This window comes from Electrona antarctica (genome assembly GCF_951216825.1).
Source record: "Electrona antarctica genome assembly, chromosome: 1".
Taxonomy (NCBI): Eukaryota; Metazoa; Chordata; class Actinopteri; order Myctophiformes; family Myctophidae; genus Electrona; species Electrona antarctica.
In genome coordinates, this window is record NC_136806.1 from 56,610,350 (window position 1) to 56,636,179 (window position 25,830).

General features: G+C 41.8%; 1 protein-coding gene across 5 annotated transcripts in view; it reads right to left on the minus strand.

The window, feature by feature from the left end:
- Window positions 1-25,830, minus strand: part of LOC306922246 (LIM domain-binding protein 2-like) — a 140,609-nt gene that overhangs the window by 12,436 nt on the left and 102,343 nt on the right. For 3 of the 5 annotated variants that reach the window (XM_079499679.1, XM_079499676.1, XM_079499675.1), the window contains exons 5-8: window positions 19,747-19,830; window positions 18,618-18,683; window positions 6,909-7,032; window positions 1,558-1,611 (exon numbers count right to left, since the gene is read on the minus strand). In XM_079499679.1, coding sequence (XP_079355805.1) covers window positions 1,558-1,611; window positions 6,909-7,032; window positions 18,618-18,683; window positions 19,747-19,830 — 328 coding nt within the window. The remainder of the gene's footprint in view (window positions 1-1,557; window positions 1,612-6,908; window positions 7,033-18,617; window positions 18,684-19,746; window positions 19,831-25,830) is intronic. The other 2 variants (XM_079499678.1, XM_079499677.1) reach the window with 1 other exon arrangement.

A 25,830-nucleotide genomic window follows, 5' to 3' on the forward strand; every position in this document is an offset into this window, starting at 1 on the left:
CGCACACACGTATTGTACACATGCAAAGGTGCCCCCCCACACACGCACACGCACACACGAACACACGATGTGCTGCACATGCACAAGCGCATCTCGTCTAAAATGATCCATGTTCTGTTTTTCCTTCGGAGGTGGAAATCACATAAGCGTTAACATCTCCCAAGACATGCACTGGTAAGAAGGAACTCCTGTTTCATTTGCATAAATGCTCAACAATGGACCCCGCTGCTCAGCGTAATGTGAATTTGTTAATGATTTTGGTGCCGCTATGCAGAGTGCGGCGCGCCTCAATAGCCTTTGCCAGATTAATCCATTTCGACCTGATACCAGATTCTAATGTCTTCTAAATCGTGATAGTTTTCAGAAAAACGTATGTTTCCATATCAGTTGTTCTCAAACTATTTCATGTCAAGGAGCCCCAGAATTATATGCAATTGGCCGCCGACCCCCATCTGAAAATATGTAGTTCCAGGGACCCCCCAAAAGCAAAGATTTCAGTTAAAAACTCTCTGAAGGAATAAATATTCAAAGATTTGCGTCACATTTTCACGACTTTTCAAAAATAGCAGACCTACAAGCTCGTAGCGCGCCACTCGGTGGCGCGCTATGAGCTTGTAGATCTGCTATTTTTCAATAGCTAAAGTGTAACGTAATGCTTTAAAACACCAAAAGGGGCTCCCGTTCAGAACGGGTTAAAACTAGTCTGCTGAGGCAGAAAGCACCATCCACGTGTCTCTCACTGAATATGCATTGATATTGTATCCGCTCTAGTATCTCTTTGTTGTCGTTACTGTTGTGGCGCTTATTTGTCGAGCGTGACTGCACTATTGCGTTGCACATATATACCTTTTCATCCCTTGCTTTCGGTTTGTGTTTTTTTATTTTGTGCCTTTCAAATGCCCATGTAAATAGCACATGCAATAAACAAAAAACAAATGTGTGTAATGCATCGAACAATGTCTAATTTGGTCTTTGTTATAGTTTTTGGTTGAGCATGCATTGTTGAACGTGCACACTGAAATGTAGTGGTTCACAGTGGTGGAAAGTAACTCTACGTTCATTTACTCCAAGTACTGTACTCAAGTACAACCTTGAGGTTACTTTTGGTAAGCATATTTTAATGCCATTACTTTTGTGCTTTTACCCAAGTAAAGTTTGTGAGTGTTTCTACTATAGGGCTTTCACTTCTAGGGATTTTTACTAGTTGACTAGTTGCCCAGTTTACTAGTCGACTAGTTGTCGACTATTTTTATTTATTTATTTTTTAAATGATATTTGTACATTTAAAAACTGTGTACATTGTTGACTATAATCTCTTTTTTTCTTATCAACTAGTCAACTAGTACCAACAAGGTTGACTAGTGGATTTACTAGTCGACTAGTTGAATAGTCGACTAGTTGCTTAAAGCCCTAGTTTCTACATAGCGAAATTGGTACTTTTGGTAAACTGGGGTAGTTTTTCCACCACTGGTTGGTTGTTCAAGGCATTTGGAGCCTGCTACTGCATCCTAACAGCACTACCCCAAGAAGCAAGACAGGATAAGACCAAAAAGATACCTTTTTTGTGATTTGTGGGAAATATTTCCGTTTTGAAGTTCTGTGGATGTCCAGCTGAAACCGGAGCCAAAGGGTTTATTTTCTACTGAGGGAGTTCACTGGTTTCTAACTGAATAAGAATCAATACAATAAGACAGCATTCACAGCCACTGATAAATACATACTACTTAACTCCATTTAGGCCTGATGTCGAAATAAAACAAAAGTCTTCTAAATCAGTTTTCTGAAATACCCATATTTCTATGTCAGTGGTGCTCAATATTTCATGTCAAGGACCCAAAACATTATAATTATGTAATTGGCCGCCGACCCCCATCTGAAAATATGTTGTTCCAGGGACCCCCCAGAAGCAAAGATTTGAGTTAAAAACGTTCACTCTGTAACAATATATATTGAAAGATTTCAGGCACATTTTCACGGTTTTCTTTTTTTAATAGCAGATCTACAAGCTCGTAGCGCCGCACTCGGTGCTGCGCTACGAGCTTGTATAGATCTGCTATTTTTCAACAGCTAAAGTATAACAAACACCAAAAGGGTGTTCCCGACCAGAATGGGTTAAAACAACTGGGAAAATGTGCTTACAATTTACAATTTAGGCATTTAGCACTATAGCAGACACTCTTAATCCAGAACGATTTACAGTAAGCAAGACGTTTTCCTTGCACATCAAATGCATAGAAATAGTCTAATCTAGGATCATAGGTAAACCAAGAATCTCAACAGCCTAAACAGTATAATATCAAAAAAAGATTGAAACTAAACATACGTACTAGGATGCTAGGTTTACAAATGACATGGCATCTGTCTACATTCTACAATACACACCATGCCTTCTAAATCACATGTGTGCCTTTGCATAAGCCTGCTTAGGTAAAAGATTATTTATTTCCAATTATAAGCTTATACATAATTTCTAAACATGCAATTAAATCATAACTGCATCTACTGTAAAGTGAAAAGCTCCTTCATTAATGGAGTTATGAACTAATGAGGCAGGTTAAGTAGAGATCTTAGCATTCCTTACATCTACAAAATATAATTTCTGCAATACATAATTTATGACTACACGTGTTGCTTCGAAAATGATATGTCTTATAATCTCTTGAGGAGACAAAAAAAAAAGAAAAGAACACGGCTGTGATCTTCAAACAGATGTCTGAAAATGAAATGCATTTCACGAGGTTTCTTACTAATCACACCCAAGGAGATGCTTTCATATTCAATTACGGCAAAACTGGCAACGTACCACTCGTGACACAAACAGAAAACGCCACTGAAAATAGTGAGAGGGGAATCTTGTCGATTATCGTGCGACTCCTGACTCTGACAGACATTTAGGCCTGACGTCGGAAAATAAAAAAAACGTTCGCTCTGAAAGAATATATATTCAAAGATTTGTGCCGCATTTTTACGATTTTTCAAAAATAGCAGACCTACAAGCTCGTAGCGCGCCACTCGGTGGCGCGCTATGAGCTTGTAGATCTGCTATTTTTCAATAGCTAAACTATAACATAATGCTTAGTTAAAACACCAAAAGGGGTTCCCGCCTAGAATGGGTTAACAGGTCTAAGCAAAGAAATGCGGCCTAGAGTCAAACCTTTTCGCCTCAAGGCCCAAAACAGAAATTCGGGATACATTGAAAAAAATGATTATAGCCACACACATTTATATAGCGCTTCACATATTGTAGATTCACCAATTCGCACATACATTCACACACCGATGGCAGAGGAAACCATGCAAGGCACCAACCAGCACATCAGGAGCAATTAGGGGTTCAGAGTCTTGCTCAAGGACACTTCGACACTAACTCTGGGGGAGCCCGGGTTCGAACAGGTAACCTTGCGGTTCCCATCCGGCCACTCTACCCCTGAGCCCCTGCCGCCCCGATGATACCGTGGGATCTACGCCTACTATTTTCACTATTTTAGAAAATTGTTGAAAATGTACTTCTGAAGATCTTTGATCCATTAATACCGGGAAAGCATCCGTGTCATTTTAGATTTCACCGCTTGGCTATTTAAAAAAAAGCAGATCTTCAAGCTCACAGTGCGGCCCTTTTGCACCGTGAGCTGCAAAGCTTGTACTGTACATCTGCTATTTTTCACCAGTTTTGAAAATATGTTTGGGAAGATATGAAATAATTTAGATTTTGTTTTTTTAAACAAATCTTCTCTTCTTCTTTTATAGGAAAGGTTAGAAAACGGCATATTCATCGCATATTCACTTTGGGGTCGCATATGGTTCGCGACCCAAAATGGACCACGAGCCAATGTTCGGGGAAACACTGGTTCAAAGACAATCACTTTTGTTATCCCGGCGTGTTTCCTTCGATGCTCAACCGGTGACGCACTAAAATCACTTCCACTTCCACCCAGAAGGACTTATCGGAGCATAAATGCATGCATGCTTCCTTCCTGAATACACCCAGACCCAGTTTCCAGGTTGAGGAGAAGAATTGAAGGAAAAAGCTTTAAAAAAAAAAATGCCATCAATAACCCATTTAGACCTGAGGACGATTCTACAAAATGTCTTCTAAATCCTGACATGCAGTTTTCTTGAAAAACCCTATGTTTCTATGTCAGTGGTTCAAGGACTCCAAATATATATGACATTGGCCGCTGACCCCCATCTGAAAATATGTTGCTCCAGGGACCTCCCCGAAGCAAAGATTTGAGTTAAAAACATTTGCTCTGAAAGGATATATACTCAAAGATTTGCGCCACATTTTCACGATTTTTCAAAAAATAGCAGAACTACAAGTTCATAGCGATCTACAATAGCGATCTACAAGCTATGAGCTTGTAGATCTGCTATTTTTCAATAGCTGAAGTATAACGTAATGCTTAAAACACCAAAAGGGGTTCCCGCCCAAAATGGGATAAGGAAAAAAAGCACATCTACAGCTGAGCTTTAAAAAAGTTCAATTTTGTTTCATATGAAAACACAGATGGATTACCTGTACCGCAATGACACTCGACAAACAAACAAGAGGATTTCAAACTTTGATTTGGGGTCTGAGTGAAAGGAAACAAGATGGCCTTGATGAATTGTAACCCCTCTGCCCAATCAATATCAAAACTCACCACGGAATAGACTATGACCAACTCACACAGAATCGACTGTTAACACCCTCCGCGCCATTGCCGTAGATCTAGGTCAATTAAAGCCTTTCTCTTATATATTTTTTATGGAGGGACAGACAGTAGGCTGACAGGAAATGGGGAGAGAGATGGGGAGGAAGACATGCAGTAAAGGCCGTCGGGATCGGGAGTCGAACCCGCGGCACACTGCCAGACTGGATTACCAGCCAAGGTGCCTGGACCACTGAGCCATGGCCCAGGCCTAAAGCCTATTTTTTGATACTACGCTTAACGCCATTGCCGTAGATCAATGGAAATTGCGCTTTTATAATGCTTTCGATCGATCAAGCCATAATGCTACTTGCGTTAGCATCGGGTAGCTACCTGTTGTTGTCATGACAATGGATCGCCCATCTTAGATCGCCCTCGCCATAATAATCTGTTTCTTTCAATCGCCTGTATCTCCTATTCCTTGTCCCAGATGGCATTTTTGGTCAAAACAGCGTTTCTTTGATGGCACAGAGCCGACGCTGTGGAGGCCTCCAGTGCCCCGGCATAGACCCATATTGTAAACAACACTTGAACGAGACCCGTTAAACTTACTAGGATATGTCTACTTCCGGAAGTCTGGAAATGTGGCTTTTCGAAATAAGAGCTCAACTGCGAAAAATGCTGGCGTGAATCATTGCCTTTTTCTTTTTTTTTTTTTTTTACTATTTTGTAAAACATTTTTGAATAGTTAAAATGGCCAGTCTACAAGCTCACAACGTGTAGATTGGCTATTCAAAAATGTTTTTCAAAACAGTAAAACAAAATAAGTTTAGGGATAAGGGGTTTAGCGGTGACGAAAATGGAGCCCTAAATATCAAACTGGAAAAGTGCGCTCCTCTATGTGCAGATCCAAGGCCAGGTTGCCTATACCAGGGGTTCTCAACGTTTTTGGCTGGGGACCCCCGGAAATGCTTTGGCCATGTCTCGTGACCCCCGCTTGCTAGAAAAAGAAAGAACATTTGAAAATAATTTGGGGGCAGGCAGGCAGGCAGGCAGGCAGGCTGGCTGGCTGGCTGACTGACTGACTGACTGACTGACTGACTGACTGACTGACTGACTGACTGACTGACTGACAGACAGACTGACTGACTCACTGGAGTGAATACATTAAACCCTTGGCTCGGCCGTTCCGGCCTGGCGGGGGTGTATAACTACACTATTCCTCCATGTGTGCAATTAGCCGTCTGAGAGTACAGAGTATATAGAGCCTTTCTAAAGTACACACAGACCAAGTCTCTTCTTCTACGGTAGTATACTGTATGTCCACCGTGAAAGGAAATGCTTTCTCTTTTTTTTTTCTTTACTTTTTTTTTAAACATGCCTGATGCCCCCTGGGGGGGGGCGCCCGCCGCTGCATTGGCCGGGGTTAGAGAGAGTTGGATCGGCGGGTTTGATTACACCAGCCGCTCTTAATTAAAGCAACCCTGGTCCAAGTCAAAGGCTTTCTGACTGCTGTTGCTTCTTAAAAGACATCTCGTCACACCTCGCCGAACATTGCTGTAATTTGCAGCCTCCCTCTGAAGTGTCCAAAATCCTTGCGCCTTGTCTCTCTCTCTCTCTCTCCCCCCCTCTCTCTCTCTCTCTCTCTCTCTCTCTCTCCCCCCCCCCTCTCTCTCTCTATCTCTCCCCCCCCCCCCCTCTCTCTCTCTCTCTCTCTCTCTCTCTCTCTTGCTCTCGTTTCATAAATTCTATGGCTTAAGACTGCCGAAGAGCCAATTTAAAAACTGGTATCCCCACCAAGAAAACATCCCTTAAAACGTCAATCATGGAGGTGAGAGAGGTCTTATACATGGTTTACGTGTTGAGGCACTGGATCATTTCATATACCTGACAGGTGAACCACTTTGGAAGCATTAAGATTTAAGGTGCATTATTATGACAGCTATTATAGAGAAATGGAAGTGGGGCAATCAAAACATTAGAAGAGCTTTAATTCCAAATTATCCATCATTAGAACCAAAAAAAATAAATGGTACAGCACTCCAAATCGATCATTTTAGAGTTTAGTGCATTAGAAAAAAAAGAAAAAGAAAAAAGAGAAATTAAACCATTTTCAATTAACCTGAAAAATACATTTTATTGCATTAAATTGTAGACAAACAGAATGATAAAACTAACTAAGGTAAAGCCTTAATGTCTTAAACTCTTAATTTGATGAATCTTAGTTAGAGACGGTATAGAGAAGTCTTATTTATAAAGACCGTTGTTATTGCTTACCTGGTGGGGCGACCATCCTCTGCCACTTTTGGAACAGGCATGTTTTGAGGCAGTCCCGGGGGCTGAGGTTGTAGGTCTTGTGACGTGACATGAGCTCCTGCATGGGCTCCAGGATGACGCACAGCTAGAGGAAACAACAAACAAACAAACAAACAAACAAATGAGTGGACAATAATATTACCAGAAACACATTAAATAGCTACTATTAGATTATTAAATAGCTATAGCCTTAAATGACCTTTCCAGCAGTGTTGATTTTGACATCAAATTTAGATTTTTAGTTTTGTAGTCATAGTCTCTTGAATAGTTTTAATTTCGCTTTAGTCACATTTTAGTCACCCGGAATGCTGTTAATGTTAGTCAAGTTTTAGTCAACTAAATATCGTAAGATTTTAGTTGACTAAATCTACAGTTGATTTAGTCGGCTAAATGTGTTTTGGCGTGCCTTGATGCCGCCGTAATGACTGATTTTATACTTGCAACCAAGTGTAAAATGACTTATACTGGATCTCTTGTCCACTAGTCCCTTCCTAACATTTTAGTCTAGTTTTTATTTGTTGACGAAATTGTCAGTATATTTAGTCTTGGTTTTAGTCATCGTATAGCTTAGTTCTCATTTGGTTTCCATCTAGTTTTCCTCCGTGAAAAAAGGTAGTCGACGAACATTTTTCATCTTAGTCGTAGTCGACGAAATCAACACTGCTTTACAGGGTCTGTAACTCTGAAAGTGCACAAATGGAACCAAAATGCACCCTTCGTGGGTTCATTTGGTTCCATTTTGTGCACTCTCAGAGGTTTGGGGGTCCTTGAAAATAAAACAGTTAGAGAACCATGACTGTACTAGTGGACTCCTAACGTGCCGTAGTGTCATAGTAACTCAATGTCATACATATTCTGGAAAAATATGGAGACAATCCAGAGACAGACATTCAGTCATTTGGGAGTTATGAGCAGTGGTGGACAAAGTACTCAATTGTTTTACTTAAGTAAAAGTACCAATACTGCCATTTAGAACTACTTCGTTACAAGTAGAAGTACGGAATTGAACATGTATGTACTTGAGTAAAGTATCGGCATCAAAATGTACTTAAAGTACTAAAAGTAAAAGTACTCATATTGCAGAAAGTCTCATTTCACAAGTAAAAAATGTGTACAAAGTCTATTGAAAATAGCAGATCTACAAGCTCACAATGCGTCGCAATATTTTCAAATGGACAAAATGTATAGGGTTGAAGTGGTTAATGTTTAATTGTAGTGGAGAAAAAGTACAAATTGTGGCTCTGAGATGTAGTGGAGTAGAAGTAAAAGTACTGGAAATTGGAAATACTCAAGTAAAGTACAAATACCTCAAAGTTGTACTTAAGTAAAAGTACTTAGTTACTTTCCACCACTGGTTATGATCAATATAAGAACATTTATAATGTTACGTCAAAAATGTAAAATATGCCACCGACAAGGCCAAGTCTTGCCACAAACACATTTTGTCCGTGTAATAGCACACATTGATGACCCCTGGTTCACTGTTTGGCTGAAAAAAATGTATCTCCATATTTCAACTTTTTATGTAAAAAAGAAAGTATGCTGTTTCATACTTTGTCGTCGTTACAGTATGACAATGTCACACAGATATAGCACAATAATTAGTCTATCTACTGTACAAGCTTGTGTTGGTTTTCTTTACTATTTTGGCTATATAATGACATATACCGAAAATACAAACGCCAGGTTGAAGATCTGTCTTTGGTATGAAGTATTAACAAGCGCTCACAACTAACTGACAGAACATTGGATTTGGAACGTTTGGAACACGGGTTCTTCTTCCATCTCCTGATAAATAAAGGCTGTTGGAGATACTGTACACTTGTACAGTGCAGGGTTACTTTCCACCCAACAATGACAATATTTATTGAGAGAAGATTGGTTCTACAGATTGCCAAATAGAGTTTAAGGTGCTAGTTCTTCTTCCAGCATCACATACTGTCGGTCAGACCGGGGGTGTAGTCTGCCACAAGGGGACCTGGGGGCCGGAATGGCCGTGGGCCCCCTACTCCTCCTAATTAGAGTTGTTCCTATAACAGTATCGGGACAAGGACATCCAAGATACAATCTTTGGGGGGTGTTAAAGCCCCTGCGTCCCCCTGGTAAATTCAGAGCATGGCTTGCTTTGCACTTCCCATTCATTTCCCCCATTTCATCAACAGGCCGAAATGACTTCGTACTTGTTATGGTCTAAGATTTAATTTTGACCTTTCAACATGCAGTGTCTTACTGAAGGGCAATACCAACAACAACAAAGATAACTGTGACGGATCAGAGGGGGAATCCTATCATCGACAATAGAAAAACCAGGGGGCCGGGGCCACCCCCAACCCCCCCCCCCCCCCCCCCACTGTGCTGACTCACCCTTAGCGCCCCCTCCCCCACCCATTTAGTTTGTTCACTGAGTCATGAATAAATATAACAAATAATTTCCGAGCCCGCACGCACGCACGCACGCACGCACGCACGCACGCACGCACGCACGCACGCACGCACGCACGCACGCACGCAAACACACTCTTATCCTTAAATGACTGATGATTCAAGCACATTCCAGGATGCAGCAGAAAGAAAGCAGTGTCCTGTACAGTGTACATAAAGGTCGGTCTCTTAAGCCCTAATAGGCCTACAGGCAATCATTTCACCACAATCTTAATCAATAAAGCTACTGTACGTTGAGTGCTTGTGAGGGTGCAGTACTGTACTTTTCGTACTCACATTATTTACATAATTTAAAGTACACTGCCTTTAACCAGCACGTTCATCGTAAAGCATTCTACGAAGGACATAAATACAGACGCAAATATTAGTAAAACTGCAAAGAGGTAAGATTTTAATAGCTATGTGCACTGCAGGTTGCAACTCAGTGTGTAGTAAAACTGCGCGCACGCACGCACGCACGCACGCACGCACGCACGCACGCACGCACGCACGCACGCACGCACGCACGCACGCACGCACGCACGCACGCACGCACGCACGCACACACGCACGCACGCACGCACGCACGCACGCACGCACGCACAGACGCACACAGTGAGAGGGAAAGAGAGATTGAGAAAGAGGGTGGGAAAGAACTATATTGTTGCTGTCGGGTGGAAACCTTGTATGTCCAAAACTGTTCCTTTTTTTTTATATACAATCATAATTATTTTTTCATAAAGATGTGAGCTTGTAGATATTTTGTGTTTTGTATAGGTACATTTGTGCGACACTCTTGTACGACAAAGTAATTTACGGAGGGGGAAAAAAACCATATGGAGATGCGCGGTTTCTGCATGCCCACGACAGCCACGATATTCAAAGGAATTGCCAGCACTCGCGGAAGAGGGTCCTTTCAGGTACTTTGGTTCATAGCCCATTCTGGGCGGGAACCTCTTAGTGTTTTAAGCATTATGTTATACTTTAGCTATTGAAAAATAGCAGATCTACAAGCTCATAGTGCGGCACCGAGTGCTTGAGAACTTGTAGGTCTGCTATTTTTGAAACATCGTGAAAATGTGCCTCAAATCTTTGAATATATTATTGTTAGAGTGAACATTTTAACTCAAATCTTTGCCTCTGGGGAGGTCCCTGGAACAACATGTTTTCAGATGACATAAGGGTTTTTCAGAAAACTGTCACGTTTTAGAAGACCTTTTTTTGTAATTTCGACGTCAGGCCTAAATGGGATAGGCACGGGCAGCTAACAATAAACGTACGCATTTTGGCACAAAGCTTTTTCTTCAGCGTTAAAGCAAGAGTTATATATATTCCCACACAGCAGCAGCGTTTGCATTGCATAGCTGAAAGCCCCAATAAGCATGAGCTCCAATCTGCAGAAAAGCTCTAAGCCTCCAGAGATGTGTGTGTGCGTGGAAGAAGGGGGAGCCAGGGGTCAGCCGCCCCGTCATCTTCAATTCATCAGGGACAACATAACATCTGGGTAACATTACAATGTGGTTGAGCACCCCACTCCCCACCCTCCCCGCTCCGCACTTGTCTCAACCAGAGGCTAAACATACAAAATGCTCTTCAGTACACGTCAGGACACTAGGGCTACTCCACTTTGCAGCAATCACATCGGAATCAATGTTTCATTGAGAGAAAGTGTGTCCTATAATAGCTGGAGAGTGGCCCGCAGGCCGCGCATGAAGTCCACCGCAACAGTCCTTCAGCAAGGAGCCTTGGAGCGGTACCTACCTACCTATACCAAGTCACAACGGAAAACTTGAATTGGTGGCTGACTGGCCAATTAAAATTCAGGACATACTGTATTATAATCCCAAAATGACAAAATAATAAATAACATAAAGAAACATCGTGTGCAATACGTCACAAAATGCACACGGTCCCAGACTCATTGTGTATAGGCAGGATTATGGATACTGGAAATAGCAATTATAGTATAATATACTGTATATCTAGGATATAGCATTAAATTCTGAGAGAAGACCTTTAAAACACCTTAACCCTTAGAAGAGCAAAGACGCCAATTGGCGTCTTCATCAGAATTCCGTAAATGAGCAATGACGCCAATTGGCGTCTTTCTCTTTTTTGATTAATCTAAACATATTAATATGCTCCGAAGCGCTGTTTAAATTCCTGAGCTTATATTCCAACTACATTACCCAGAAAACCCGTGTCACGTGACACACGTGTACGTGTTGCCATTGGAAGCTGGTCCCACCCCCTGTAAACAGTGGGGGCAGAGGGAGTCTTCATAGTTTTCATTGTTTTGCCTGTTTGCCGTCTCGCCCGAGCGATTTTCTAGCAGAAAAAGTTGAAAGCAGTACTATTTATTTGAGCGAGTTTTGTGGTAGTAGTATTGATCCATACGCGTCCCAGTCGCCTTCTCCAGGCGGAGTAGCCCTGGTCCAGTGCTTACAGCGAGACTCGCTGCTCCCTCCCTCCTTTTTTCATTGTCTCCCCATCGTCGTCCGATGAGCTATACCGGGAAACCATTGAAGAAGACGATCAACCCGGAATGTTTTGAGGTAATCTTATTGTAGAAAATGCCCTTCTATAGTGATCAGAAATCATAAGATGATCGCTACAAATAGATGCTTGGATAATTACTACTACTAGTCAGATCATGACGCCAGAATGACTCACCACGATGGCCCCCAGCCATTAGCCAGCACCGAAGGTGCTGGCTAATGGTGTTGGTCGGTGCATTGGTGCTGGCTAAGGGCTGGAGGGGGGGGTTGGTGTCGATCGGTTGGTTGTTGCAGTACAAATGTATCGTAGCAGGCATGCACGCATGGCAGTACAAGTATTTTATATTGTAGCGTGCCTTATAGGCGATCTGATCTTTAGAGTAATGTTCGCTCCTTTTATTTACTGTCTACAAAGACGGAGAACAAACATGCATCGTTTACTGAAGCAACGCGTGGTTATGATGACGTTGCTACAAGGATCGGAGGGGGGACGGGGAGTGAAGCTAACAGTAGCGTATTATATAAGATCTGTATGACGTTTCATTGACGTCTGAGCTTGCATGATAATTGCATTCATTGTATATTGTATACAATCATGATTGTACATTGTTTAGTGTGTCTCCGTGTGATGATGATGATGACGATGATGTCAGATAGCCTACGTCCCCCCCCCCCCCCAACTGGCTATTGGCCGGGCTGACTACAGCTAAATGTTTATTTTTATATATTTAGAACTGGCATCGGAGGAGGAGGATGATGATGATGATGATGATGATGAAGACGAAGAGTCAAGACTGCGATGGAGTTCTCCGACACTGAACCGGATGCATTCATTCATTTCAGTTGTTGTTTTTTTTTTAAATTTAGCCTACACACACACACACCGTCAAGAACAACTGGAATGCAGTGGTTTGGGGACACTGGGGAGTTTGGGGACAACTGTTTTGTATGTAGGCCTATTTATTTTCTGTAATATTTATTATAATTGTATTATGTTAGTAGTCATAAAAAATAAAAGACAAGCTTTTACAATGAGTTAGACCTGTCATGGCTATTTTGTTCACTAGTCTGAGGTTTATGGTTTGACTAAGCGAGTTTCAACTGTGATTTACTCTGTAACGGTAGATGGTAAGAACCCAATTTTTTTGTTATAATACAGTATACATTCAAGTCTATATTTTGATACATATCATGGGCACAAAGTCATATCAAAACAATGTCCTTGGATGAGTTTTTTATCAAAACTGTTTCTTCACAACAGGTTTTTGAGATACATGCATGAATAGACACGGTACTGGTAAGACTATGTAAACATGGTATATATCAAAATGTGCGTTAGAATGTCTAATTTTACCCCAAAAAAGAATTGAGTTTATATGATGTTCCATTTCAGAGCTAGGGGGACTTTTAGCTGGATAGGTCAGATTGATCATGACTGACCATGCTATTTATAGATGGCAAAATATCTACAGTGGTACATGTGAGAAACTTTTTATTTTATTTTAATTGAACTAGACAACTCACCCTTTAAAATGAGATATTGCATGGCTATGTACGCCCAGCAGAAAAAAAGTTATTTAGAAAATAAAACTTCAACCGGTCATAACTTTTTTTGTTGTCCTAGAAACACTACCCAGTGTAAATGCAGGCTCTTTTAAATGGCTTCCAACACCACAACTAAACATTTTATCAACTCAGTTCATTTTTTTCCTGGAAGCAGACAAGCCAAGCTTTCTCTGAAGGTCTTTCGTTGTCACACATTCACAACAGAGAATTTTCAATAAATCATTCAAAAACGCCATTCTGCCATAGAGAAGTCTAAAAACTATATAGAAATCCATGAAACTCTCAAAGAGTTAAGTGCTGGGCCTATCAAAACACATGCCTGGGTCTCCAGCCAATTATCTCCTCCTTTGTTAAATTGCGGGGGTTCATTTTAACAAACAAGAAAACTAAACTACATTTCATATTTCCAATAACCCATTTTGGGCGGGAACCCCTTTTGGTGTTAGCATTATGTATGCTTTAGCTATTGAAAAATATCAGATCTACAAGCTACGCGCTACGAGCTACACGCTACGAGCTTGTAGGTCTGCTATTTTTGAAAAATCGAAGAACCGCTGACATAGAAACATAGCTTTTTCAGAAAACTGTCAGGATGTAGAAGACATTTTTAGAATCTGATCTCAGGTCAAAATGGGATGAAGTACTATGCACTCAAAATCATATTTGCCTGTACCATAAGGCCAACATAATACATTAGAATTGTAATGTTGCCTATCATTCTACAGGAGGCCAAGGACAGAGGGCGGCAGTGGCTCAGGGATAGAGTGGCCACTTGGGAACAGGAAGGTTCCCGGTTCGATCCCTGTGGGCTCCCCCAGAGTTGTAGTGTCGAAGTGTCCTTGAGCAAGACACTGAACCCCTAATTGCTCCCGATGAGCAGGTTGCTGGTGCCTTGCATGGTTTCCACCGCCGTCTGTGTATGAATGTGTGTGTGAATGGGTGAATGTAATGCACAATCTATGTAAAGCACCTTGGATAAAGGCGCTATATAAATGCACCATTTACCATTTACCGTTGAAGGACAGAGCATGCCCCCGGCTACATCGACAGTGTTGCCAGTGGAGAGTGTGTCAGGGATTACAAGTTCTTTGGCATACACATCACTGAGGACCTCAAATGGGCCACACACACCAGTTAGTGTTGATTTCGTCGATTAAAACTAAGACGAAAAATAGATTAGTCAACTAAAATCCCATGACTACAACTAGACTAACACTAAAACTCCAGGGGACTAAAATGTGACTAAAACTAAATGAAAACTATTCAAAAGACTATGACTAATGACTATGACCAAAAACAACACTGGTTCACGCTGCTGCTGCTGCCGCCACGGCCAGGCAAGCGATACTGATATACCAAAATAAATTCTACTAGTTTACACCTACAGCTACAAAAGATGTAGAGAGACAAGTGCTGAGCCCCACAGGCTATCCTGACAACACAGGCCACAACAGAGCACCAAAGTCTGAGGTCAATATCGGTAGAGGGCGCAAATCCACGGGTTCATGTACTTTTTATTGTCTCCACCAGGCCGAAGGCATGGGGAGAGAGTATGTTTTGCACTCCGTCCGTGCGTGTGTCCGTCCGTCCGGACTGTGTGTGTGTGTGTGTGTCTGTCCGTCTGTGTACAGCTAATCTCCGGCACCGTTAACCCGGTCGATGCCTAATTTTACACACAGACTCCCTGGATGCCAACAATGAACCTCTGTCCCAAATTTTCCAGAATGGCCTGTTATAACGCCACCAGATTTTGTCCAAAAATCCCACAAATCGTTACACAGTATCTCTATAGTCATGTGCTCACGACCGATCTGTCTGATATTTCATATTCAATCCTAATTGGCTAACATTGGCTTTCAAAGTTTGCAGGATTGGCCCGTTTTGAACAAAAAGCCTCAAATCATGAACGCAGCATGCAATTTACGTGAAATATTTCACAGACTTTCCTACTAGGCTGAGGAATATATCCCACCCTTTTCAGATTGGCCTGTTATAGCGCCACCAACAGGTGATTTTTTGCAAAACACATTTTTGGAACAAAATGCCTCAAATCATCCAATTGCCATCCAAGGTGTAAGAAGAAATGCCACCCTTTTCACATTGGCCTATTATAGCGTCACCAGGAGGCCACAACCTGACATGCTCTGGTGGAGACTTTACCTAGTTTGCATTATAATCACCATCGGGGGAGTTTAGATTGCCTCATATAATAACGTGTGTTTGAAAAATAAACATGTCAGCCCGGACGTTTCACTCATATGGGCATGAAGAATCAACTGACTGAGAGAAAACGCTATTGTTACTGCTACTAAATTAGTTACATTTTCGCTAGAAACAGACTGTATCATATATGAGTGACTGACGGTCACAAACGATACAGAGACACCTCCCTGACAATAACGCCCCCATAATGACCCCATGTTATTCTCCATAGAGAAATTACTTCCGTGAACCAGGGGAATCGAGGGGACGAGCAAGTGGCGTCAGGACTTTGGCGCTCTATACAGGATTGCTCTGTGTGTATACTGTAGTTTCTGCTGCACTGCCACTTACAGTAATACCTGTACATTGACATATGTGACCAAATTTGACTGAGGGTCTGCCATTGTTTTTTTTGGATTTTTTTTTTTTTTCATATTAGCTTCAAATTGACATGTTCCCATGACCCACCAGTTTTGGAGATATGGCTTATAGAGTAATGTCTTGCAGAGAAACAGTGAGTTGAGAAAACAGGCTTGAAAGGTTCACTTCTGTGGTCTGTAACATTACACCTAGCTACATGTTTAAGCATTTATTTCATATTTACATGTCGATTTCAGCTCTGACACTTATTTCAGACATGCTCTGGTATGTGAAGAGTCTGCCTGTGCTATTAACTCGTTTTGAAAAATAAAAAGTTTTTCTCCTCTGGTGAAAAGCTGGAATTTGCGCGATGGCAGGCTCTCAGTCAAATCTGGTCACATATGTCTGATATGTCTAATTTATAGGGCTTTTTTTGGTGTTATCCTTTTAGCATTTAACCTTTGACTGTATACTACCTGCACTGTTAACAAACCTCCTAATAAAGTATTAAATCAATCAATGCAGTATTATATAATATGACAATTGTACCATTTGAATTAATTAGGTATCAAATTAGGCTACAAACAATGTACGTTGCGTGGTGCCACTTTGGTGCCTTGGCATGCCCACTATAGTCTTGTCCTCTATTCAAACCAATAATCAAACGCATATTGGAGCCACTACACACGCCTGCCTGTGCCCAATTAGGCAGCAAAAATCGAATAATGCCTCCATGCCGCTTCTCACTCTGTTATATTATGGCACTGGACTGTTGGGATACCATGTGGCTGTAGTGAAGTGAACATCCTTGTAGCAGACTAATCCTGTGCCCCCCCCCCCCCCCTCCTGGCATGGTAATAGTCATCCCCAAGCTCAGCCAACTAGCCCTGGCTCTCGGCCCTGAAAACAAGGGGCTATTTTCAGCCTCAATAGCAGGAAGCCAGCAGCTCCAATACATGGAAGGGCTTAAATACGCCACAGAGAAATAAGGAGAGAGAGGGAAGGAGAGACAGAGAGAGAGAGAAAGGCCGGTTATAACCTCCGTGCCCCAGGAAAATGCCTCTTTCTTTGGAAGCCCTGATAAAAAGCTGGAGAAAAGACCTTATCCCCCCCCCCCCCACACACACACACACACACACACACACACACACGTTCCCGTCGAGCGTTTAATGTGAGGAAAGGGTGTACCGTGACAGCCAGTGGACGCTGAGATAACAATATGTGTACAAACCCCTCACAAGCTCTCTTTGTTTGATACACAAGACGGATTTGGTTTTCGGCAGCTCAGTCAGTTATACGCACACTGCAGGAAATGTCCACCGTAACAAGTTGTTAAAACTAATAGTGAGAAATCCTGTTGAACTGTCTGTGATTGTTTTCAATTGCTCAAAACACTTCCAATCAAATTTGATTGAATCCCAGAGACGTAATATAGGTATGTTGATTTCTAGCTGAACAATTCGTCCAGTTTCAAGATATCTCTTGAAAGTGCAATGAAACAAGGGTGCAGTTAAAAAAGTAAAAAAATAATATTATAATTAATTATAATTAATAATTATAATCTTAACTCAAATCTTTGTTTCTGGGAGTCCTGCAGGAACAAAATATTTCCAGATATTATTTTTTTTGGGGGGGGGGGGGGGGGGGGGGGGTCCTTGACATGAAAAGGTTTTGAGCACCACCGATATATAGCAACATATTTTTTCAGACCTCGGTCTCAGGTCTTGATGGGTTAAGATGGACTTTGTGCAGTGTGTGTGGTCACAGTGTGTTGTATGGTGTTTGTGTGTGCAGTGTATATAAAAAAATATCAGCCCAATTGTGACCTCGCCAAGGCAGCCAATTCCTACTTTACCTCCCACGACACACCACATTTATTTGTGAAACATTAGGCTCACTTCGGTCGGCCGAGGGAAACGAAACCGTGTCATTCATTTTGACAAACTATAACCTAGTCTTCAGAAGCAATACTGTAATTGTTAGGAGGCTAACGACTTACCCTCTATATAACCACGGAAAGGCAAGTGAGTGAGAAACAAGCATATCCCCCCATTTCATACACTTGGAAATTGACCGTCTGAATTGTTAATACACAGAATAAACAGGAGCCAACTCCGACTGTAATTATGGACACTTGAATTATGTGCTTTGTCTTTGAATGGCATTGTGGATGCATTCCAGGATAATCATTGCCATTGAAAAACAAAAACAATAAACACCCAAGTCTCTCTCTCTCTCTCTCTCTCTCTCTCTCTACTCTACTACACAATAAAATATGGAATGCCGATTTAACCCAGAGTGTAAAAATGTACACCGCAAGGATCCATTTTTACGGTTAAAGCAACACTCCAGACTTTACTGTGCAGTTATGATAATAAGCAGGGGTACCTTTTCTCTGGTTTGCACAATTATGAGTCTCAACAGGGAGCGTTCATTAATGTTATGCTAATTTTCTCTATCCAATTAATCCCCCCTCCTCTTTCTTTCTCGATCTCGCTCTCCCGCTGCCGTTCGCTCTCTCTCTCTCTCTCTCTCTCTCTCTCTCTCTCTTTCCCACCAGCTCCATCTCTCCCCTTCACGTTCTCTCTCTCTCTCTCTCTCTCTCACTCACTCGCTCACTCACTCTCTCTCGCTCTCCCTCTGTCTCTCTCGTTCTCCCACTTGGAGCGAGATCCGAGCTGTCCATCAACTGTGGATAGAAAGCACAAACAAAGCCTAGTGAAATAATGACTAATGTATTCAAGTCGCTCATATATACCTTCCCATTTCCACCCAGTGTAGCGCCACTGCTGTCAGCCAAAAAAAATAAATAATTTATATATAGGAGGGGGAAAAAAAGAGAGTGCTTATTTTCTCACTGATGCCTGTGAATTTTGTGAAATGATGCCGTGGTGGCGTCTCTAGGGGACTAAGGGGTTATGAAATGTGCGCAGCACGTAAATGTCCATGAGTTTACAAATAAATAGATTAAATAAATAAATAAATAAATAAATAAATAAATAAATAAATAAATAAATAAATAAATAAATAAATAAATAAATAAATAAAGTACACAGTTATAGGTGGTATTTCCACAGCAGCAGATTTTAGGTTCACAAATGGAGTCAAAATGCAACAGGAACAGGTAAACATAATATGAACACTAATTTGTGGGGTTTTTATGCACGTCCATATTATTTCCCTAATTCAAAATATGACAGACTGTAATGTATACAGTAATTACCACAGACTTTAATTTTCTATAAGGATATAAAGCTGTATGGTTTCTGGTGTGTAGAGAGTCTATCTGAGGTTTAGTTTGAGACCACATGCTGTACATGATTAGGGTTGGTTGACAGACATTGATACACAAAGACTGTCATAGCCCCTTTCAGACATGCAGACAAACAAACACACATATCCACTTCTCTTGTACACAGAACACGCACGTACACGCACGCACACACACACGCGCGCGCACGCTCACATGCCACACCAACACATCGCTGCTTGTACTTGTATGAGTGAGTGACAAATAAACCCTCATGAATCTTGAATCTCTGCCGCACGCACGCACGCACGCACGCACGCACGCACGCACGCACGCACGCACGCACGCACGCACGCACGCACGCGCACACACACACACACACACACACAGACACACACACAGACACACACAAACCCACCCAGCCGCAACGCTCTGTCCAGACAAATCCACACAACAAACAAACACACATAGAGAGTTGCAGAGTGTGAGGTCTTCTTCTCACCCTGAGGTAGTTGAGGGTGAAGTTATTCAGGCCCATACGAGTGATGTTTTTGGACAGTTGCTCCAGCACCTGAGGGTCCTGTGCCTGCATGGAGGAGAAAGGGGGAGGGCGTGGAGACACAAGGACATTTAAGCATTTCAGCAGAAAACACACAATTGACACAGTACCGTCCAGTGTTGTTTTTGGCAGCACAATCTGATTTTAGTTTTAGTCATAGTCCCTTGAATAGTTTTTTCTCCTACTATGCAAAGGTAGTAATAATAGCCTACTACCTTTGCATAGTAGAATATGACACAGAATTGAGCCTTGAAGACTTCCAAGTGCAATTGACTGCTATAAACAACATATTACACATAATTTTACAAAGTTATGTGTTATGTGAATTACTTACAATACAACTGGTACATCTGTGTTTATTGGTGGACTATACTGCTCTACTCTACTCCCTACTCTTCAATTGAGAAACTTTTGTTCACATACAGGTACTAGTTTAGGCAAAGCAAAGATTTGAGTTAAAAACGTTCGCTCTGAAAGAATATATTCAAACATTTGGGCCACATTTTCACGATTTAAAAAAAATAGCAGACCTACAAGCTCGTAGCACGGCATCGAGTGCCGCGCTACAAGCTTGTAGATCAGCTAAATTATAACATAATGCTTAAAACACCAAAATGGGTTCCCGCCAAAAATGGGTTAACATGTAGTACTGCCTGAAAATCATCATGCAATATCTCCCCTGAGCAAGCGGGGATGGCCTTGTAGGCAGAGCACAGAGCACTAGACATTATTTTGTATTTTTTTTTATCCCTGCACGGTTATTGTATCCCATTTATTTCACACAGTGCCAATTAGCCCTTCACTAAGTCCCTCCCCAACCCATCCTTGTCCAATAGGCACGTTAGCAGCGAAGAAAGCTTGACCTGCATAGCAACCGTTGCTAAACTATTTGGATTGGCATTATTGGACAATCGCTTTTTGGGGTGGGATGGGACGTAGCGCATGGAAGGAACACGTTATTCCAACCAGTTCCTTTCCACTCCATCAGGCACCCCTTGTCCCTTAGATCAATTACCTCTTTCAATGCTTTCAAGAATGCATTGCTGGTTCATCTTACATCTAGCTGTTCTTCTTTCTGATTATATTTCCTTATTTATTTATCCTTTTGGCATACTTGGTTTGTTTTTTGTTCTTTTTTGGGGGATTTTTTTGTTTTTTGTATTTTGTATATCTCACTTGCAATGCATGTAGTATATTACTTCACTTCCAAGGTTACAAGCAAACTGATTTAGTGGCTTTGTGGTGGGTTTGAGTATTGCTTTGTGTATGTCCTTATTGTTGTGTACTGTACTGTACTGTACTGTACTGTACTGTACTGTACTGTACTGTACTGTACTGTACTGTACTGTACTGTACTGTACTGTACTGTACTGTACTGTACTGTACTTGTTTGTTGTGCCTTAAGGACTCCCTTGAAAACGAGTTGCTGCAACTCAAGCGACTATCCTTCAGGGAAATTTCAAAATAAAATAAAAAAGAGCGGTATAGGCATGTGTCTAATGTGGGAGATATAACGAAATAACACAGCTTTCGTCTCATTTTTGCCAGTTACAAGAGGAAGTACAGTATTAAAACAACACATGGGTGAAGAAGTGTGACTGCACATTACAGTAGCCTGTGAAACAGCCAGGTTAATCTGCATTAAAGGTATATTCAGTGATATGGGTGATTTGGAAAACCACCCAGTCCGCCCCGGTAACAAAATGTGCACATGCACGCTCTACAGTGGGGGGAAGTGCAACAGGCCAACAGCATGTGCACCAAGGCTCGATCATGATTGGAGGAAGGCCCCTCTCATCCTGATTGGATGAAGGCTTTGCCACCCGCCACCAAAACTGAAACTAGGGTTTTTTGACCCCAGGGGCTCATTGGGGACAGGGAGAAACTCCTTATATGGTCAGCACACTCTATAGTAGGGAGGATTATAAGTGGTATTTGAATGAAGTGAAATCACTGAATATACCTTTAATTCAAATATCACCTCTTTTTTTGTTTTGTTGTGATAATCCTCCCTACGAGTGTGCTGACCATATAAGGAGGGGGGGGGGGGGGGGGGGGGGGTCAAAAAAACGTAGGTTTCGTTTTTGGCTAGGTGGCAAAGCCTTCATCCAATCAGGATAGAGAGGGACTTCCGCCAATCATGATCGTGCGGGGGCGGCCCTTGGTGTGTGTGCTGTTGGCCTGTCGCGTGTCCCCCCCCCCCCACTGTAGTGCATGCATGTGCACATCTTGTTACAGGGGCGGACCGGTAACAATCACTGAATGCTCCTTTAAACTGTGGGAAAACAAATGCATAAAAAAAAGAAAAACAGAAAAGCGAGTGGAATAGTGTCTGTTTTAATATGAATTGTGTATGGTTACAACATGGCTCTTCTCACTATAGCTGTGCAAGCAATAAGCAGTGGAATACAAGAAAAAAAGAAAGAAAAAACTGATATTGACAAGAGGAAAAAAACAGCAGGGAAGGAAGGAGAATGAGCACGCTCTCGTGTTCACCGCCTTATGAAAAATGCATCATTCTATCTGCACTCCACATCTCGGTGTGGAGAAAGTCAAGAGGGAAAACAACGAGTCATCCCTTAATGTCCACGCGAGATAGGTGAGAGTCTGAGAGAGAGAGAGAGAGAGAGAGAGAGAGAGAGAGAGAGAGAGAGAATCGAACCGCCGCATGTTCCTTTAGTTACGTTGGAATCAGAATAAGGATGATTGACAATGTAAAAAACAGTGGTTTTTGAACTTTTTCAAGTCGAGGACCCTCAACCTAACACGTATTATCCCCGCGGACGCCCGTTTGAAAATATATGTCAAGGACCCCCATAAGAGAAGTTGATTTTTTTAAGGCTCTAGCAGTGATTGTCAACCATTTTTAATTCGAAGGACATCGACATGCATTAGGTTATACGGACACCATTCATTGGCATTTCTAATCCCTGGGACCCCAATTTATATTGTAAAATCTTTTAGTCTTTTAGTTTCTTCTCTTCTCCACAAGTCCCTCCCTAACATTTCAGTGTTGTTCTTTTATGTTAAATTTAATTATCAATATATTTAGTCTTAGTTAGTATCTTAAAGTATTTGTTATTTAGTATTTATTCAGTTTTCGTCAGTGAAAAAAGGTAGTCGGCGAAATCTTTCGTCATAGTTTTTAGTCGACGGAATGAACACGGTGGGCTTCCTGGCAGAAATCAGGTGGGAGTCACAGAAAACACATTTTCTGTGGAAAGAGGTGATTCTATAGCTCTCAGACGACTACAGCAGGTCACGTATGAATTGCTGACCTTGGCGCAGGGAGCTATTGACTACTAAATTAGAAGAATGCACAACTTGGGGCTTATGGTTCACGGACAAAGGGACCTAACAGTCAATCTATGGGGACAGCATACAGTAGCATGCAAGTCAAAATAGAGGCTGAGGCAGTTAATGCTGTGAATGCATCCGGATACAAATTAAAGCTGCTATAAGCAATAATGTCAACATTTTAATGACCTTTTTTTTTTATTCAGACAGCCAGCAATGGGTCCCAACGTCCCCCAAAAGAAATGTAGTCTCTGTGACACATTTATAGGGGCCGCAATCTGCATTCAAAGATTTTCCTAGAAGCTTTGTCATTGGTCGATTTGCCTGTCTGCTTCCTGATTGGTTAGTCATTGCGACCAGGTTGTTTTTCGACCAATGACAAAGCTTCTAGGAACATCTTTGAATGCAGATTGCGGCCCCTAGATGTGTCACAGAGACTACATCTTTTTGGGAGCGTTCTACCCATTGCTGGCTGTCTGAATACCAAAAAAAAAAGGTCATTAAAAATTTCACATAATAATTATTATTGCTTATAGCAGCTTCAAGTCAGAACGTCTATTTTAGCGGTATAAAATAGTGCTCCCAGTTCTTTTCTCCAGTTTGCTGTCATCATGGAAAACATTTTCGCGCAACATTTTGTATACAAAATGATTAAAGTTTTGGCAGGATGAATTCACCTGCTCAAATATTACACCACACTGGCACAGAAATGAAAAGCGTCTGTGTGTGTGTGTGAGGAGGTCGATCAATGCGTGCGTGCGTGCGTGCGTGCGTGCGTGCGCACGTGCGTGCGTGCGTGCGTGCGTGCGTGCGTGCAACCACCGTTCCAAACTTCAGCGTGTTGTGTACACCATCAGTGCAAGCAAGGTCCATCAATCCCACACTATTTCCCGTTTCCCCAGATCCAGATGTGTCCGTCTCTGTCTCATCTTTCATTAGCAGAGCTCACCATCAAAGGCGTATAGCTCGACACACACACATCACTCCCCTGGCTGTGTGTGTGTGTGAAGATCTGGCCAGGAGGACCCACAATTCCTCACTCTCCAGGAATTAGCGAGAATGCCCAGAGGGGCCAATTTAAAAAGTATACTGTGGGTTTCATATGAAGATTTGCCCCCCCCCAAAAAATAAGGTTGAGTTACACACAGGGGGGGGGGGGGGGGGGGTGACTACCTCTCAAACATACCTTCAGGTAAACAAGGGTTAAATATAAAGTGTTGCTTAAGAAATGTGTACAACAGTAACAATGTCTGTAATCAACTGTGTGATTTCCTACTGCAATAGCAAAAGGTTGCTATTTTCTTGTACGACTAAATATATACTGTTGTGCTTAAGTGGTTAAAAGCCCAATTGGGTGAGTGAAAAATAAGATCCCCCCCCATTTTTAAATGACTAAATAACAGTATTTTTTTTATTTTAGGCATTCCTCCACAGCAGGGAAAGTCACAGTTAAACATGTCTTAATCCATTTTGGGCGGGAACCCTTTTTGGTGTTTCTAGCATTATTGTATGTTATACTCTAGCTATTGAAAAATAGCAGATCTACAAGCTCATAGTGCGGCACCGAGTGCCGCACTACGAGCTTGTAGGTCTGCTATTTTTGAAAAATCCTGAAAATGTGGCACAAACCTTTGAATATATATTCTTTCAGAGCAAACGTTTTAACTCAAATCTTTGCTTCTGGGGGGAGGTCCCTGGAACAACATATTTACAGATGGGGGTCGGCGGCCAAATACAGATACATTTTGGGGTCCTTGACATGAAACATTGAGCACCACTGAGATAGAAACATGAGGTATTTCAGAAAATAATTCCGACGTCAGGCCTAAATGTCTTAAGGAGCACAGGGGAATTCGTGCTAGACATCCCCAACAAACCCCTCAGTCCCTGGGACTATAGAACGTGTATCACACTTTGAGGAATTAAGCACATTATTCATTTGACCTTGTTTTCTCTCTCTCCCTCCCTCGACAGCCCAGCACCCATTTTCATCGTCAGTGTCCTTTGATGTCTGCAAATAAATTGGTTTGTAAAAAAATAAAAAAAATAAAATAATAATAACCCCGCAAACTGCTTTGTTAGCGTTTAAATGCAACGTGGTTATAAATCACTTCCAAAACGTCCTCATGGTGCCGACTGCTGAGACACAGCAGTCACTCTAGTTACTATTCATAACCAAGACCACTTTGAACCATATAGACGTAGATGCCTCCTCCGACTCTGGGGCGTCTGCAGGGACGTGCACACAAAGGGGGCTTCAGCCCCTGCCCTTTTACCCGTCTGTAAAACAACTGCCCTCTCCAGACCACGAATGCAGCATTTACTATTCTGAAAGAAACACAAATGCCACTCCTTTCCTTTCCATATACCGGAAGGCAGCATTATACCGGAAGGCAGCATTCAGGAGAATTGCTTTTCTCTTGAACTTGAACTAATTTGTTTCAAAATCCATGTCGTACACCGCATCTCCAGTAGCTATAAAGAGTGCAGTTTTGAGCCTTGAAAATAGCTGATCTACAAACTCTCAAAGCTCTTGAAAGCTTGTAGATCTTCTATTTTCCGCTATTTTTGTCCAAAAGCGTGCTTTATCCCAAATATGGTGGCTGCAATTACAGGTCTCTCCAATGAACTGCGGCGGCCAATGATGTATCTCTAGGTTTCTATATCTAGATGCTCTTGAATCTTATTTTATTCTCTCCTTGCTCTCTTCTTCACTCTCTTCTTTCCATT